The sequence below is a fragment of the Catharus ustulatus genome, chromosome 4 (assembly GCF_009819885.2).
Source record: "Catharus ustulatus isolate bCatUst1 chromosome 4, bCatUst1.pri.v2, whole genome shotgun sequence".
In the NCBI taxonomy this organism is placed as follows: domain Eukaryota; kingdom Metazoa; phylum Chordata; class Aves; order Passeriformes; family Turdidae; genus Catharus; species Catharus ustulatus.
The window spans coordinates 7,933,640-7,949,069 of NC_046224.1; the positions used below are offsets into that span (position 1 = coordinate 7,933,640).

The following is a 15,430-nucleotide window of genomic DNA, read 5'->3' on the forward strand; positions in this document are numbered from 1 at the left end:
TCAGGGGCGGGCACGGCCTTTTAAAGGGGCCATGGCCGGCGGTTGCCTGGCGACTGTTGAGTCGTGAGGGGACAGCTGTGAGGGAGGGAGCCGTGAGGGGACAGCCGTGAGGGGACAGCCGTGAGGGGACAGCCGTGAGGGGCTGGGAGCGGGGCAAGGCGGGCAAGGCCGTGAGGGGCGCCCCCATCGCGCCTCGCCCGCCGCTCCGCCGCGCCCCGCGTGAGAGGAGTCCCCGTTTTGCGTCTCTTGAGCCGAGGTGGGCCGCCTTAAGGGCTGGGTGGGCGGGTTGGGGCCATGGAGCCGGGAGCTGGGTGAAATTAAGGTCGCAGCGCATTTACGGATGCGGGCCGAGGTGTCTGCCTCAGCACCTCGGAATCTACAAGGAGCTGTCGGGTAGAGTAGGTAGAAGCTACTGGAAAGCGGAGAGCAGAGATGAGATATCAGGAAGAATTTTTTTGCAGTGCGTGCGGTGAGGCACTGGCAAGGAGCCCCTCACTCATGACAGCCCTCCTCCCAGCAGCTAATTTTTCAGGACGTGTCCTGTTCCTGCTCCAGTGGCTGGAAATTCAGTACTCCCACCTACATGCCAGAGGTGCTTATACCCCCAGCCTAGCTCCAGGAGCTGGCACCAGTGTTCACTCATACACAGGTCTCACCAGGAGCTGGCACTTTGTGCTTGCAGTACACACACATGTGGAATACAGAGTTTGTGCAGAGAGACAGTTCAGATTTAAGATGATACAGTAGGGTAGTACAGTCTGTGATGATCAGGTGTGGGGCTTAGCTGGGCATGTAATACTGACTGGCCTTGTCTTACACAGGACAGGCTTATTTTATATTCCTTTGTAGCTATTCCCATATTTATTTCTTACTGTTCCTGCACATTCCTCACAGATCTACACAGTTCCATGGATTCCCACACCTCTCCAAGTTTGGGTCCCCCTGGCTAAGTCTTACCAGTGCAAAGTCCAGGTTGATTTCCCTGGATGTCATTCCTGTAGTTTCTTGATATCCCATCTATTAGTGCCAGAGTTGAGGCTTGTTTATCAGTGTTTGTCTCTGCATATTTTGTTTCCCCCTTTTCCCCAGATTTCCCAATTGACAGAGTCCCTGACCACATAACCTTGCTAGAACAAAACATTCTCACACTCTTCACATGCCTCGTGACTGGCCAGGTGTGGTTGTCATCATCACTTTCCTCATTTGCCAATCAGGTTTGAGTCCCCATATATTGTTTTATGGCATCCTCCCTGTCCTGCAACCCTGTGAAAATGGTCCTTGAGCAGATGCCCCAAGGGAGCAAACACTGTCCTCCCACAAACCCTTGCAGCTTGTGTAACTGTTTAGGAAACCACCATCTGCAAGCCCAGGCTAGTTAGGATTCCACAGTAATTGTGTTATGATAAACATTAAAAATGTGTTCCCAAGGCCAAAGCATTCACTGTTTACCCTAAATTGGGAGCAGGAAAACACTGTCCTCTTAGCAAAGTCCACTTCACTGTTCTAAAATTCCCCTTAAATGAAAAGAGTTAATATTAAACTGAATCTTTTCTTACCATTCTCTTGTTTTCTTTATTTGCCTTTATCTGTCTGTTGTCTATCATCTCTTCCCTAAATTCCTGGCTGGAGTACAGCTGTCCCCTGCTCTGGTACAATGAAAACAGCTCTGTGCCTGGAGCTTGGACACAATAGACAAAGAGTATGATTTTTAAATAGCAGCCACAAAATGAGATGCTTTCATTATACAAAGTCACTAAACTGGAACTTTCAATATGTGATCTTTATTTTTTGGGCAGGAGCGCCTGTGGACAGGCACTGTGCCTCAATGGTGACTCACAAAATGCCAGACCTACCCACATGCCTGGAAGAAAAACATTCCTTAGGTGAATCCAGCACATCCTGTAAAGAAGTACTTAACACTAATGGCACGTAAGTTATCACAACTTATCAATTTCATTATAGCTTAGCGTTTGTTAAGATCTAATGTTACTGCTAATCATATTGACTGTCTAAAGTCAATATTGACTGACAACAGTTCTCATCAAACGCTGATGAACAAACATAGAGCTTGAAAAATCCTGTGATGGCTACAAGAGCCCTTTGCAGCACAGGAGGAAAAAAAAAACTTATGTTGAGATAGTTATCTCAAAGACTACCCTAAATTTAGAACAAGGATCTGTGCTTATTCTGTTAATTTGTATTTGATACATCATAACCAGGTGGGAAAATTACTATTTATTTTAGTAAATGGCTGCTTTCAATTGCAAAATGCTGGTAAAAGAATGTTTGGAGTACTGAACTGCAAGAAATGGTCTAGTGTTGCTAGAAAAATGCCCTTTCACATATTTTTACTGATCTCTAATAAAGTGTATGTGGCAAGAGATGAAAGGCTCATTCTTTGTCTCCTGATGGCTTCTATGATGTCTCAGATGACAGGTGTACAAACTTCTTTCTGCTAGTTCCACATTGTGATCACAATAATTCTCAATACAATTTTCCCAATTATTTTTATCCTGTGGTGCAAGAATTTTTTTCCAATTTCTGCTTTTCTAGAAGACTAGTGACATTTTGCATTTCATAAGATTTCAGCAATCAACTTTTCAAGCTCTCTGTTGATGTAGGAACTTCTAAGTAAAGAAATTGGGCAAAGTTTGGAGGCAGCATCCTACCCACAGGGAAGGAGTCTGTATTCATCCTCTCACTGCAAAATCCAGCTGCTTTCGTTCCTTGGAGATGCTTTCCTAATTATGAAGCTGAAGCTTGGTGGCATTTCAAAACTGGGAAAGGACTCATCTCTGATCATACCTGCTAGGCATGATAGTGATGCGTGTGTTTTGCTTGCAGAAGCAACAAAAGTTCTATTTGAGTAGTAAAGTAAGATATGCTTAGGAAAGCAAATACAATGAAATTCACATACAAGGCAGAAGTCAAATAATTTTTATTTTTAAAGTAGTTCAAATCTATCTCTGGTTTGTATCCATGGTCTGCAATTTTTTATTCTTTTTTTGTTGCTGTTGTTTTTAGTTTGTTTGGGGTTTTTTTTTCATTTATCTATTTAATTAATTTTCTTTCCATTTTGAGTTACAGCTTGTCCCAGTTCTGCAGTTTCCAGTTTTAGCAGTTAATGAACCTGTTTGCTGTGTCTCAGCACACTGAACAAATGGGTTTTGTGTGAGGAGGAAGTCAGTGGCAGTCAGTTTGACTGGGCAAAGGTAGAAAGGGGTGGGTTCTGGCATGCTGTGTGCCTTGCTCCCTTATCCAGTTTTTCTTTGAAGACCTTATCTCTGTCGTTGGCACTGTGGCCATGTCACTGAGTGTGCATTTCTCCTTTCCCTTCCTTCCCCCTCCTTTACCATCCTGAGTGTTTGCTGCTCTTCAGTAACAGCCCAGATTTTCATTCTGTGATTCCCAGTTTGGTGTCACTTCAGGAAGAAGAAGGAAAAATCTGGTCATCTCCCTGCCTGCCCCAAGGGGACAGCAACTGCAAACTTGTGAAATTCAGAAATATTGCATTTAATATTCTTTTAATGCATCAATATACACAATTAAATTTTAGGAAGGTTGAGTCAAGATGTATACGGAAGTACAAACGAGTTGGGTTTTTTTGAGACCAAGTAGTGCATTTAATTTTATTCCAGCTGCTGATAACTTTCCTTTTTTAACATCAGATTTTGAACTCTGTAATTACTTTATTTTAAATTTTTGTTCTATCCATTACTCTGTGTCCCCAACAAAATCACTTCCTTCTGTCTTCTCTATTTAATTTTTTCAAGTCTAATTACAGGAAGATGTCTGAAGTTTCTGAAGTCGTGACTAAAGCTGACATCAAACCAAAATCTATGCATCGTGCCAAAATATGGTCAGATGATGTAGAGAACTTATACAGATTTCAGCAAGCTGGATACAGAGATGAGGTGGAATATAAACAAGTAAAAAAAGTTGATAAGGTAAGATTTAGAACTTTGTAAGAGTTTCTATTTTGAACTTCTGTCTTATGTGAAATGATTAAATGAAAGTGGAGGTGCTGCTTATTTCATTTAGGCTAAGTTCTGGTACAGTGTGTTCCTCACAGGTTTGACTTGAATTCTTGAGCTGTTGTTAACTGTGTAGAATAACTCATTTCACAGAAGTGAAACAGAAACACTACCCAGTCTGTGTTTTGTTCCCCCTTCTGAGGCATTTAGAAGCATCACAGATCTCTTTGAACAGATGTAGCTGATCTCCAAAGGAATAATTCAATATTGAGGGAAGAAATAAATCTGAGTGAGTTCTCTGAAGCTTCCCCATCAGTCTGTCAATAGACTTGATAGGAAACTTGTAGATTGTCCATGGAGTCAGTCCTGTGTCATTGCTACTGCTTCAGTTTGCAGTTGGGTTGTGTGCTAGCACAGTCAGGCTTGTGCACACTCAGAACTTGGCCTGTATCAAAATGATGTTAATACAACAAACAATATATCATTTTTATTACTGCTCTGTAATTTACCTTCTAGAGCAGCAAATACAGTAGGAAGAGCACACTTCAAAAAGATGCTGACCAAGAAACCACAGAAGGTTCCAAGAAACTCACTCCCCATTTAGTTAACTCAAAACACAGCAAAACACTTTGATGTGCATAATAAGATACAATTTATTATTTTATCTTGGGCTCTGATACCACTACAAAGGCTGTGGTATAATTTTCAGTAACTGCAGAAGGAAATCACATAATTATTGTGGTAGGATTTGTGTGTTTAAGATTTATGGCAGGGCACAAACACTGGCAGTTAAACCCTGCTGGAAGTGAAGGAATCCCACTGACTCATTGGAATGTGAGTGTGCATTCTGTTACAGCCTGCCAGAGCTTGGTAGTGATTCTCTTTCAACTTACATATTCCAAAATGTCTTGTTTAGTCCATGTTATGTTTCTATAATGCAGTTGTTGCTAAAGATGCAATTATAATGTAGGTGGAATGAACCTTAAGGCTATTATGTTTAGACAGACAATGCAAATAACAGCTGTATGCCTGAAGTAATCAGGTAAGTGATGAAACCACTTCTGAGGCTCTCTAATTAGAGAATGCTCTAGTCTGACATCCTGTTGTCAGCTCTGCCTGGAAGAGAAATAAGATGCTTATCACCTGATTTTTAAGGGTTAGTTTAATGAGAAGCAGTCATAGATGCTCAAGCTGAAAGAGCTGCTAAAGCCATAAAGCTGTTGAATGTGCAAATGCTGAAGCCTTTAATTTAAAGCTTTACACTGTGGAACAGTGAAGAGCACCAGGGTGATGCTGGGTTTATGTGGGACTGGTCCCACTTTGAGACTGATACAGTCTGCAGCTTACTTTATTTTCATGAAACTTCTAATGAAAAGCACATTTTTCTTGATCAAAAGGATCTGAAAGAAACCTTTGGTGTATGTTGTCTTACAGAAGCAGACTCTTGCAGCCTCTCAGATTACTGAATAACTGAATAACATCAATGTTATATTCCTAAACAAGGTGTTTTAAAAAGTTTGACTTGTCCAATTTTAAATTAGCCTGCTAAATATCTTTAGATTCCTATTTCTAGGCTTTTCAGATCACATAACTTTGTAGTATACCTGAAAACTGGTTTCTGTCATCTTGTTCTCAATCTGTTTTTAAAAGTTCAGCAAGTTAATAGAAAAGTAGTATTTAGATGCAAATGAGAGTTTCCTATGGAATTATACCCTGTATTCCTTGCAATGTCATGCACAAACATCATTTAATGTGAACATGTTCAGGTGATTTTATACCCTTTTTGTTCTGCTTGTAGGTAGAGTGCTGGCCAGAAACTGGATTTGTTAAGAAACTCCAGAGAAGGGACAATACATTCTATTATTACAATAGGCAAAGAGAATGTGAAGACAAGGATGTCCGTAAAGTGAAAGTTTATGTGTATTAGTGTTCTTACTGTTCTGGTTGGTTTGTGTTTATAAGTTGTTTCTTAAGACCTCTAAGTAAATGAATTGTGTCATCTGTTATCTTAAGTATCCATGTCATGCTTAGTTAGAAAGGGGAGTGCTGGAAATGTAGGGAAGCCTGAACTATAGAGGTAGAAACTTTACTTTTTCCTTCCTATAACCAAAATTCTTATTCCTCATTTTCCTGGTTACAAATGGTTCGATATAGATCTAAAAAGGTGGTAAATGGGCATCATATATTTCAGTTAACTGTATAACATCCATTATGAGTACAGGCATCAGTCTTTATTCCAAGTAATATAATCTTGCTAACACTGGTTAATGTCAGCCACAGTCTCTTGGTGTAGCTAAAGGTTATGAAACTCCAAAGGGCCAAAGTGAGGCCAGAGCACTGACTTAACATTTCCTTGGAGCAGCGCAAGAAAAACAAGTAAAGTATTTAAGTGAAGGATGCTGAACAATCAGGTAACAATGGCCAGTGCTGAGCTGCAGGTGTGAAAACTGGTCAGAAAGAGTCACAACAGAAATGTCTTTCTGTCTATCCACAAAGTATTTTTGTCAGGTGCCAGTATTAATTACTCAAAGAGGAAGTATTAATTGACTTAGTAGCATATGCCTTCTTGTGGGGGTGGATTGTGGATTCACAGGTGTTGGGAGCATGCAGTGTAAAACTCCAGGGAGAACACAAAATCCTCACTCAGGAATATTCAGGTGACATACAGAGATGATATGTGGGATCTCTGGGCAGAATTTATCTCAGCTAACTTCAAATGTCACATTATCAACATCCATACCTGATCCTGTCATTTGGACAGCCTTTGTTCTGAATTCAGAGAAGCTCTTGAGGGCACAATTATTTTCTTTTAAGTGCAGCTATGTAACATTTTCTTTGAATATGCTGCTGTGACATCAGCTCTGCAGTAGCTGCTCATACCTGGGCTATTGAGGCACTCAGTGAAGATCAGGGGCTGTACTTACCTTCACTGATGAGGAGATTTAATTTAAATACTTTGAGATGCCAAAACTCTTGATAATTGACCAGTAGAACAGATTGTTGTTATGTAAACCAGTTGGTGTGTTTGTAGTTACAAAATTTTGTTATTAATATTTCCTGTCTCTAGACTGTTGACCAAGGGTATCTGAACTTAGTTTTAGGCATGAACTAGCAGTGTACATTTGACCACCTACCTTATGGATGTTCTTCATTTATTTGAGCCTAAGATAGAGGCAGACTCAAGATGAGAAACAGCTCCTTGTCAAAATAAGTAGTATGGGTGCAATATTTAAAAGACCTCATTGAAAATGATCTCATCTTATTTAGACTATTTGGAAAGTTTTAGCTTAGATTTGTATGAGCTCTGTTAGAGAAATGACTGAAAGATACTCTGAAGCAATGGTAAAACTTACATTCCCAGCAGATTTTAATGCCATATAAAGAGAGAGTTACTGCAATGTAGAGAAATAAAGCATTGCTACAATGAATGTCACTTCAGCCTGTCATTACGATTTCTTTTATGCTTGGAGTGCTCTGGATGTACTTTTTTAAGACAGGACTTTTTGCATACTTTGCAGTTAAATAGTGGGAACAGAACAATTTCCAGATAACCTATCTATTTTGTCACTTTAGTTTAGTGGATCTCACTTTGTTATGGATTCCTAAAAAAAAAATATTCCAGTGGACATGAAAACAGCCTTTAAAGAGTTTCACATAAAATATAGCTGTGTTGCATAGCCAGCTCAAAATTATTGTCAGAAATTATTGCTGTCAGCAGACACAGAAGAAGTGAGAACATTTGGTACAGCCATTTTCTCAGTCTATAAAAAAGACATAGTTGGGCATTTGAGAACAGGAATTAAAACTGCAGGTAACTCTTTAGGATTTAATGTGGATTTTTTTCCTCAAGAAAGATTTTTAAAAGTTGAAACACATATAAGAGATTATTCTGGAATTCCCTCATTTTACCTGACTACTACTCAATACTTTTCCAATATTGCTGGATGCTTCTGTCTGTATTTTAAAAGCATGAGTGTGCATTTCATGCAACCCATGGATATTTCACTTCAAAGAGTAGCATGGGAATTCATGTTCCCATTTATATGAGTTGACAGATCCTTCCCACTTTGAGAGAGTGAACCTAGATATTACTTGCATTTTTCAGCATTGTCAATGGGAAAAAGGTCAAATGTCACTGTGATATTCAAAAGATTCACAGGAAGGAAAATAAAGACAAGCCTTATGATTAGTATGACCAGTTTACAGAGATGGCCAAGACTGGTGAATTTGGGAGTTCTCTCAGTTCATTAGTAAAACAGCAATTTTTGTACTGGCAGTGTTGGTTTCAGTTAGAATTGTCCTTTGACATCCAGTTCATGCTAAGCTTAAGGTAATGTGACCACTCCTCCAGGCTGCCAAAGTTCCTCCTGACCAGGCTTTGGCATTCAACTGTGCTGGCTGAGTGTGAACCTGATACTTGGGCACCAGCAAGGTTTCCTCTGCTGCCCGTGTGCTGGTGTATCTCTCACTCAGAGCTGTCAAAAGAACTCTGTGCTCTCTTATCTGATACATCTGTAACTGAACTATCCCTACCTCCGCTTTAAGCAGGTGGAGAACAGTGAGCTCACTTGTCTCTTAAGCTTAGTTATGAAGAAGTATCAGAAGAAAGAGACATGAGAAAGCCGTGCTTCATTTAAGGGTGACACAACAGTACTTTTCAATATAAATAAATTCTGAACATCAATATGCAAACTCCTTTACTGAATTTTAAAGGGCTAAAGCACATATCTCAAGTTTTATTGCCTAGAAATGAAAATATGTGCTATTTTTCTGATTTGAGTCTCAGTAAAAAATACTTTCCCAGGTACTTATCTGTTGGTATTTCTCTTATCAGGGAATACTGTACTGCTCTCAATGGCCATTTGCAGCAGCTCAAGGAATGGCTCTCTGTTAACTTGCAGCTGCCTAAGCCTGATCTACTTGGTCTGATTCTGATTCCCTTCATAGCTTTGTACAAGAAGAATAAATCCTTTCTGTGCCTGTTGAAGCTCACAAGAGTAGGGAAAACAAAATTCCAAGACCTACTTTTCAGGTTTTGTGTTTGACTGCTTCAAGTGAAATGGCAAGAGTGCAGCCTTGGATGTTCTAGGCTGGTGTGCTCTGTTTGTCAGGCTTTACTGGCATCACTGTGGAACAGTATTTTCTGGCAGTGATACCATGGCTGTTTGATTGCTTTGCAGTCACAGCAGCTCAAAGCTCCACACAGAAAGATGGTAGAAGTGTTTTGATTTTCACTTAGGCACTGGAATGGACAGTTGAACCTCAACCTTTTGGTTTTCAAACATGGTTCCTTTGTTTCAAAGGATTGAAAATGGTTGGCCTCAAACTCATTAAAAACAAATTTCTAATTCAGCAGCTGTTGATACTGCTTTTCCTCACATTGTCAATACAAATGGAGGCTGCTAGAAAGCACTGGAGTGGAGTTCCCCTGTGCTCATTGCAGGCTCTCTCCTGCTACTCCAATTCCATTGAATTGATCTTATTCATTGGATCTGCTTTCTCAGTAGCCTGCCTGTGCTGAGCACCTCTTGGCAACCATAATTACTTTAAAAAACAGGTTTTTTCTTGTTGCAGTTGAGACTTTGCATTTAATTCAAGTGGAAGCAAGTGTCCTCACAAACAGCATTTGGGAGGAGCGTCAACTGACTGCAGAGTTCCAAGGTGGCACCCAAAAAATCACTGCAATGTAACTTTGTACAAATATAATAATTTTTATAGATGCTTTGTCTGCCAGTGTATTTACATCTCTCAGTGTTTAGATAGAGTGTCTTTGCTGCTTGTTGCTTTTGTGGTTCTTTTTTCCCCTCAGTACTTTTCCGTGTTTTCTGCCTTCACAGGCACTCCACACTCATGGACCCTTTGAAAAGCCTGTCCAGTGCCCTCTATCCTGGCTTCCTCAACCAGCCCTGGCTCAGACCTTGAGTCTTTTCCAGGGGAGGCACACGCAAAGGTAATTAAGGATGGGATTTAATAAGAAGGCAGGCCAGACTGCATGGATCAGGACCAGGGCCCAGCCAGGTGATTGTCCTGCCCAAATGCTCTGAATCCCTCCAGCCTCCTTCCTTGTCATCTTCCCATACTTGTTCCACCCTGGTCCTTCCCTTCCTGGGTCTTTGGTCATTTCTGTAAACATCCTGTAGTAAGTTTTGTTCAATGCCCCAAGCTTCCTCAAATACTCCTCTAATTTCACACTAACCATGTTTTCTCCATCTTATCAGTTACAATCTTGAGGCAGATCCTCATGATTTGTTATTTCTGCGATACAGAATAACCAAACAATTCACTGAAGCAGGTGCTCCCCGGTTTCACACATCCTGTGGCAGGCTCCCCAAGGCAGGCACTTGGCTGAGCTCTAGGGATGGTGTAGAGGCACCCAGGCACCCGAGCCCCAAGCCCCGCAGTGCTGCTGCTGCTGCACGTGGAGATACAGGAAGGGAATGCCTAGAAACAGAAGGAGGAGTGGAAGGAAGAAGGGGACAGGCTCAGGGGAAGACAAGCAGGTTAAAGAGCAGGTTAGATGCGTCAGCATTTTGCCAGCAATCTCATATCCACAGAAACCTCCTCCCCTGCTGGCAGCTCTTGCTGGTTAGGGAAGTAAATGTGGTCCCAGCTCCTCGCTGCAGATGTTCCTCCTGTCTTGGCAGGAGCACCCAAATACCTCATCCAAGGAAGAGCTGTCCTGCTCGGGTGGATAAACTGCTGACAGCTGCTTGGGGGATGGAGCAAAAAGCAGGGGGATTGGATATATGGCAGGCACTTGATGTTTGCCTGGTGTCTAGAGGATGTCTGCTGTGCTCTCCTCAGGAGCATCCTCGTGCCAAGGACAGGATGTTCCATCCAGGGCTGGGATGTGAGTGAGGAGGAGCCAGCAGGTGGGCTGTGAGTGTGAGGAGATGAGTGATAGGATGCTGTGCCTGGAGAGATGGGCTGGAGCCAGGCACACACAACACAGGGATGTGTTGGGCAGTGTTTCTGGAGAAAAGAGCCTGGTGTCCCTGCAGATCAGCCTTTTTCTGTGGCTCTGCTTTCCCGAAGCTACAGACAGTGCAGCCCTTGCTCTGTGGTGGTTACAACCTCCCAACTCCTCTCCTAACCTCCCTGGGTGATACACGTCCATCTTGTTGAGAAGGAACTTGAGTCACAATCCAGAAGGACCCTTCTTCCCTCAAAAGAAGGAGGTCTGTGTATCAGAGCTGAAAGATCACTGTCTGGGGGAGATGCTAATTAAAAACATGAAATATCTCTTTGATAGCCTATCACTCACAACTTTGGTCTCAGCAAATGAGAAAGATTACTACACTTGCAACTACAAAGACTGAGATTTATTTAAAACATCAGTGGATTAATATTTTGTCAGACCAGAGCAACAGTTCAACAGAGAAGATAGCTAGGTAGATAGATGACAGACAGATCTGAAGGATGAGTTCAGAAGAGGTGTTCAGAAGAGATATTCATTGCCGTAGAATGTATATTGCAAACAGATTATCGAGAATGCAAGGCAACAGAAACAGAAGAAATATAAAGAGTATGTTATAGACAGTAAGAAGACATTAAAATATCGCTGGGAATCTTAGGAATAGCTTCTCTGTTATTTACAGTCTTACCATTTATGTCCATCAGATGGGAAAAACATCAAACCAAATGTTCATAACTCCCGCTTTACTATATCAGAGCAAGGTAGTGGGATCCATCTATACCAGATGAAATTATTTACCATCTCTAGCTGGGGAGGATGTGAAAATCACCTGCTAAATACAAACACATTCAGTTCAGAAGTCTGGAGTCATGTACACTTCCAGTCTTAATTCCAGTAGCTCAGTACTCCAATTTCACTAATTTTAGATCTTAACAAACTTTGGAAAACTGGAGAGATGCCAGAGAACTGATGGAGGGTCAACATGAATTAGTACTTAAAAGGGAATGATACTAGACTGGATAAACAGACTCTGATCAGAGATAAATTAATGAAGTGGTTACACATGGACTCTGTCAATAGAGGTTGGTAACTATTTTCCACTGTGCTTCACTGATCACACACGTCTGATACAGACAAGGTGGATACTGAGACGTAAGGCAGATACAGAGCAAGCAGAGGTTTTGTTTCTGGAACATTATTTTACTGCCTGAGGACTAACACTATTTCCAAACACTGTCATCAGTCTCAGCCCAGAGTTAGCAGACTATAAGCAGTGACTTGTGCAGTGTGAGACCCTGAGATGAGAGCTCACACCTCTCACTTGGGATGGAGCCCTCTGCTCCCAGACTCCATGAAATCCATAAACTTTAGTGAGATAACAGCTCCCTTGTGCAAATAAGATTTGCATGCATGACTTGCTTTTCAATTCAGAGGCTGTAGCCACTGCAGGTTTTGAATTGCACATGCCCATGCAGAAGAAAAAAGCCTGTGGTTGGGGCAGTGCCAGCTGGAAACATTTCAGCACAAGAGGCAGCAGTCTGGATCTCAGGCAGATGTTTTAGTCAGCCTCTGGCTAGCTGTTGTTTAATGGAGCATGTGCCTCAGGAACATGGAGTTTTGGGAAGAAAATCTCTTTCTCCTGGATGTGCTTTGCTGACAGGTAGCCTTGAGGTGGCCTGGGAAGATGGACGAGCCACACAGACCTCACTGCTGGTCATAGTGTGCTTGCTGTGGGCAAGGAAGGTTTTTCCATCTCACCTCTCTGCAGAGAATCATGAAATCCTACATTTTGGGGCTGTGCTAGTGCCAAAGGAGAGCATATGCACATAATAAGGAAGGACAAATAGGTGGATAATTTTCTTTTCTGTTCATCCCGGTGTGGAAAGCTTAAATGACAAGATGGAAATTTTGCATAATCAGGAGGTGCTGCTGCTGCTCTGTGTCCTTTTGCTATTCAAAGTAGCTTTCCTCTTCTTGAAGATCAGTACCAATGCAGATTTCCCTGTGATGTTCCTGCCACCCTTGGTGGGGTGAAGGGTGATGTCAGACTTGCAGATGCAGCAGATGAAGGGCTGTTTTGCTGTTCAGCTGGTGTGTAAAGACTGGAGTCACACCGAGCTCTATCCTCTGCTCTTCAAAAGGGGTGTTTCAAAGCAGCCCCACAGCTGCTGCCCCACTTACTGCCTGCCACTAGCTCACAGGAGCAGTTGGTAAACTGCTTATACATCCATCAGAAGTCCAGGAGGGAAATTTGCATTATATACGCATACACGTGCATATATTAATGAAACATTTATCTTTGTGAAGATTTTTTTTCTCAAAAATAAAAAATATTGAGGAAATTTCTCTCTAAATCTGTTGAATGCTGACTCTTTGCTGAGATTTTGGAGCATGAAGGAACAAATGGGAAAGTTTCTGCAATACATTGAGTAAGAATGTAAAAGAGGGAGAATCCACAATCCTCATAAAACTCAAATGCTGAAAAATCCACGAGAGAATGAAGATTATAATAATTAATGAAGATTATAATAATTAATTCAGACAATACATCCTTGAATGGGAATGTTTCAGCTTCCTCATTTGCTCAGTCTCTCATGTGATCTCCAAGAGCTAAACATAAAGTGGAAAAAGTGAAGTGAAATAGTTTTCAGAACTGTTTGAAGCCTATTGCCTGCATTCCAGAGCTCAGCTCGGGACTCCACAGGCTGAGGTTTGCACTGGATCTGTGAGCCCGTGCCTCCCTCTGCTGACTGCCTCTCCAGACCTCTCTCCCTGGCTGCAAATCATCAAAGGCTGTGGTTGTTTTCCCCCTCCTGTTGGGCTGATATTCCTCCCCATGTCCCAGGCAATGACAGTAAAGTCTGGGGAGCTGTGGGATATGGGCTACTCACATCAGCCGCAACCCCACAGTGCCACCCCAGCAGCCCTGTGCTCCCTTTGTGGCATCTGCCCCATGGGTCCCAGTGCCACTCAGGTTCTCCATTGACTCTAAATTAAAGCATCGTTGTTTAGGGGCAGAACTCTGAAAACAGTGAGGCAGAGACTCAATGACAGTTACCATAAACTGAGAGATGCCAGCAGAGACCTTTGGCTACATCACTGGGTTATACCTGGGGTATACTTCACTGAATTTTGATTTTATCTTTTTGGGTTTTAATTTTTTTTGGGAGGGAGGGTTGTGTTTGTTTTTTGTTGCTTTGTTTTAAAGTTTGAATATGCCTGTAACACCACTTGGTACTCCTTTTAAAATACTTTGGTCCTTATAGGCACCTTCTAAGTAAAGCTGACTGTGGGAACTGCAAATCTTAAAGGTTTTGGATTCTCTTCTCCTTTCACACACTCTCTACAGAAACTTCCTGTCCTCTCAGCAGAACTTGTGCCCCCAGCAAAGGCAAGAAGTGTACAGTGTCAGCATGGCAGGGTTGTGTGATCCTTTCTGTAGAGAGAGTCAAACCCAACTCTTCTGGGATGATGGAGAGGGATCTCAGTGCTGTAAATATCCATTTATTCCTCTTCCAGAGTATTTCCTCAGGTTGGGGGCTGATAGAGATGAGATTAAAGTCTATTCTAACAAACCAAGTTTGTTAGTCAGGTTTCCTTTAGACTTGAAAGCACAGAGGAAAACAGCTCCTGGATGCCCCAGGGGTTTTGTGTTGTGGAAGCTTTGTTAGAAAGCTCTGAGGAAACTGCTATCCTTTCAAAATAAAGTGCTCCAAGTAGAATAACCCCAGGACCATCGTGCTGGGATCTGAGGACTGATTTAACAGTGCAAAAACCAATTACCAGGCTGTAATCAGTAATGGCTGTGTCAGGAAACTGAAATGGAAGGATTCTCCTGGAGGGAAGGAGATGGGAGAGCAGGGTCTGCTCTTGCGGGAGCTGAGACTAAAACAAATGGCAGCAGAAAGCCCCTGTTACCAACAAGTTATGGAATAAATTGATGCATAGAAGCCCCAGAGCATTAGATCACTTGAAAGGACACGCAGAGCATCAGGGAGCCAGGTCAGTGTGGGGCTGAAGGCAGCACTGCCTGCCCAGATGAGTTACTGACCTCCACCCTGGGACTCAACATCCAGCTGGGAGTTACAGAGGCAGCAGCATCAGTGACAGTGATATATAATTAGCCTTGGAACATATTGGAATTTTCATATATGTGCTGAATTAAACCTTCACCAGAGTGCAGAGAAAAACACATTATGACTTTTAATATAAATAAAATATTAGACAGGAGAAAGCATATAATCTTTTATAGTCTGTGGTGCTGATGTTCTGAAGAGACTCCAAAGCTCTCTTCAATTTATGGGCCAAAGCTATTTCTAGGAACTAATGCCAGGAATATTTTTGAGGAAGGAGAGCTAAAGCTCAGCATGTAAACCTTGAAACTGCTCTAACAGATGCAGCCAGCTGTGATAAATGTAAAACACACTAAATAAGACCAAGGGAGTTGTGTCCAACCCGAGCAGCACAAATCTTTCCAGTGTTTAACCATCCAAGATTTCCTTTGATATTACTTCCTCCATAAAAAGAAGGCTGGGTTTTA

General features: G+C 41.9%; 1 protein-coding gene across 3 annotated transcripts; it reads left to right on the forward strand.

The window, feature by feature from the left end:
- The first annotated feature begins 124 nt into the window (after positions 1-124).
- Positions 125-14,200, forward strand: MEIG1 (meiosis/spermiogenesis associated 1). 3 transcript variants are annotated; one of them, XM_033058510.2, is made up of 4 exons: positions 125-256; positions 1,797-1,929; positions 3,785-3,947; positions 5,773-14,200. In XM_033058510.2, the coding sequence occupies exons 2-4, from the start codon at positions 1,826-1,828 to the stop codon at positions 5,899-5,901; spliced, it is 396 nt and encodes a 131-aa protein (XP_032914401.1). In that variant the 5' UTR covers positions 125-256; positions 1,797-1,825; the 3' UTR covers positions 5,902-14,200. The 3 variants fall into 3 exon arrangements, with proteins under 3 accessions (XP_032914401.1, XP_032914400.1, XP_032914402.1); XM_033058509.2 differs by lacking the exon at positions 125-256 and adding an exon at positions 1,197-1,214; XM_033058511.2 differs by lacking the exon at positions 125-256 and adding an exon at positions 1,681-1,699.
- Positions 14,201-15,430: the final 1,230 nt, after the last annotated feature.

Bases quoted from the DNA above. Each gene is read 5' to 3' on its own strand.
- MEIG1 (XM_033058510.2), top strand. From the start codon at position 1,826: ATGGTGACTCACAAAATGCCAGACCTACCCACATGCCTGGAAGAAAAA. The intron at 1,930-3,784 runs GTAAGTTATCAC...GTCTAATTACAG, and splicing joins GTACTTAACACTAATGGCAC to GAAGATGTCTGAAGTTTCTG. The intron at 3,948-5,772 runs GTAAGATTTAGA...TTCTGCTTGTAG, and splicing joins AAGTAAAAAAAGTTGATAAG to GTAGAGTGCTGGCCAGAAAC.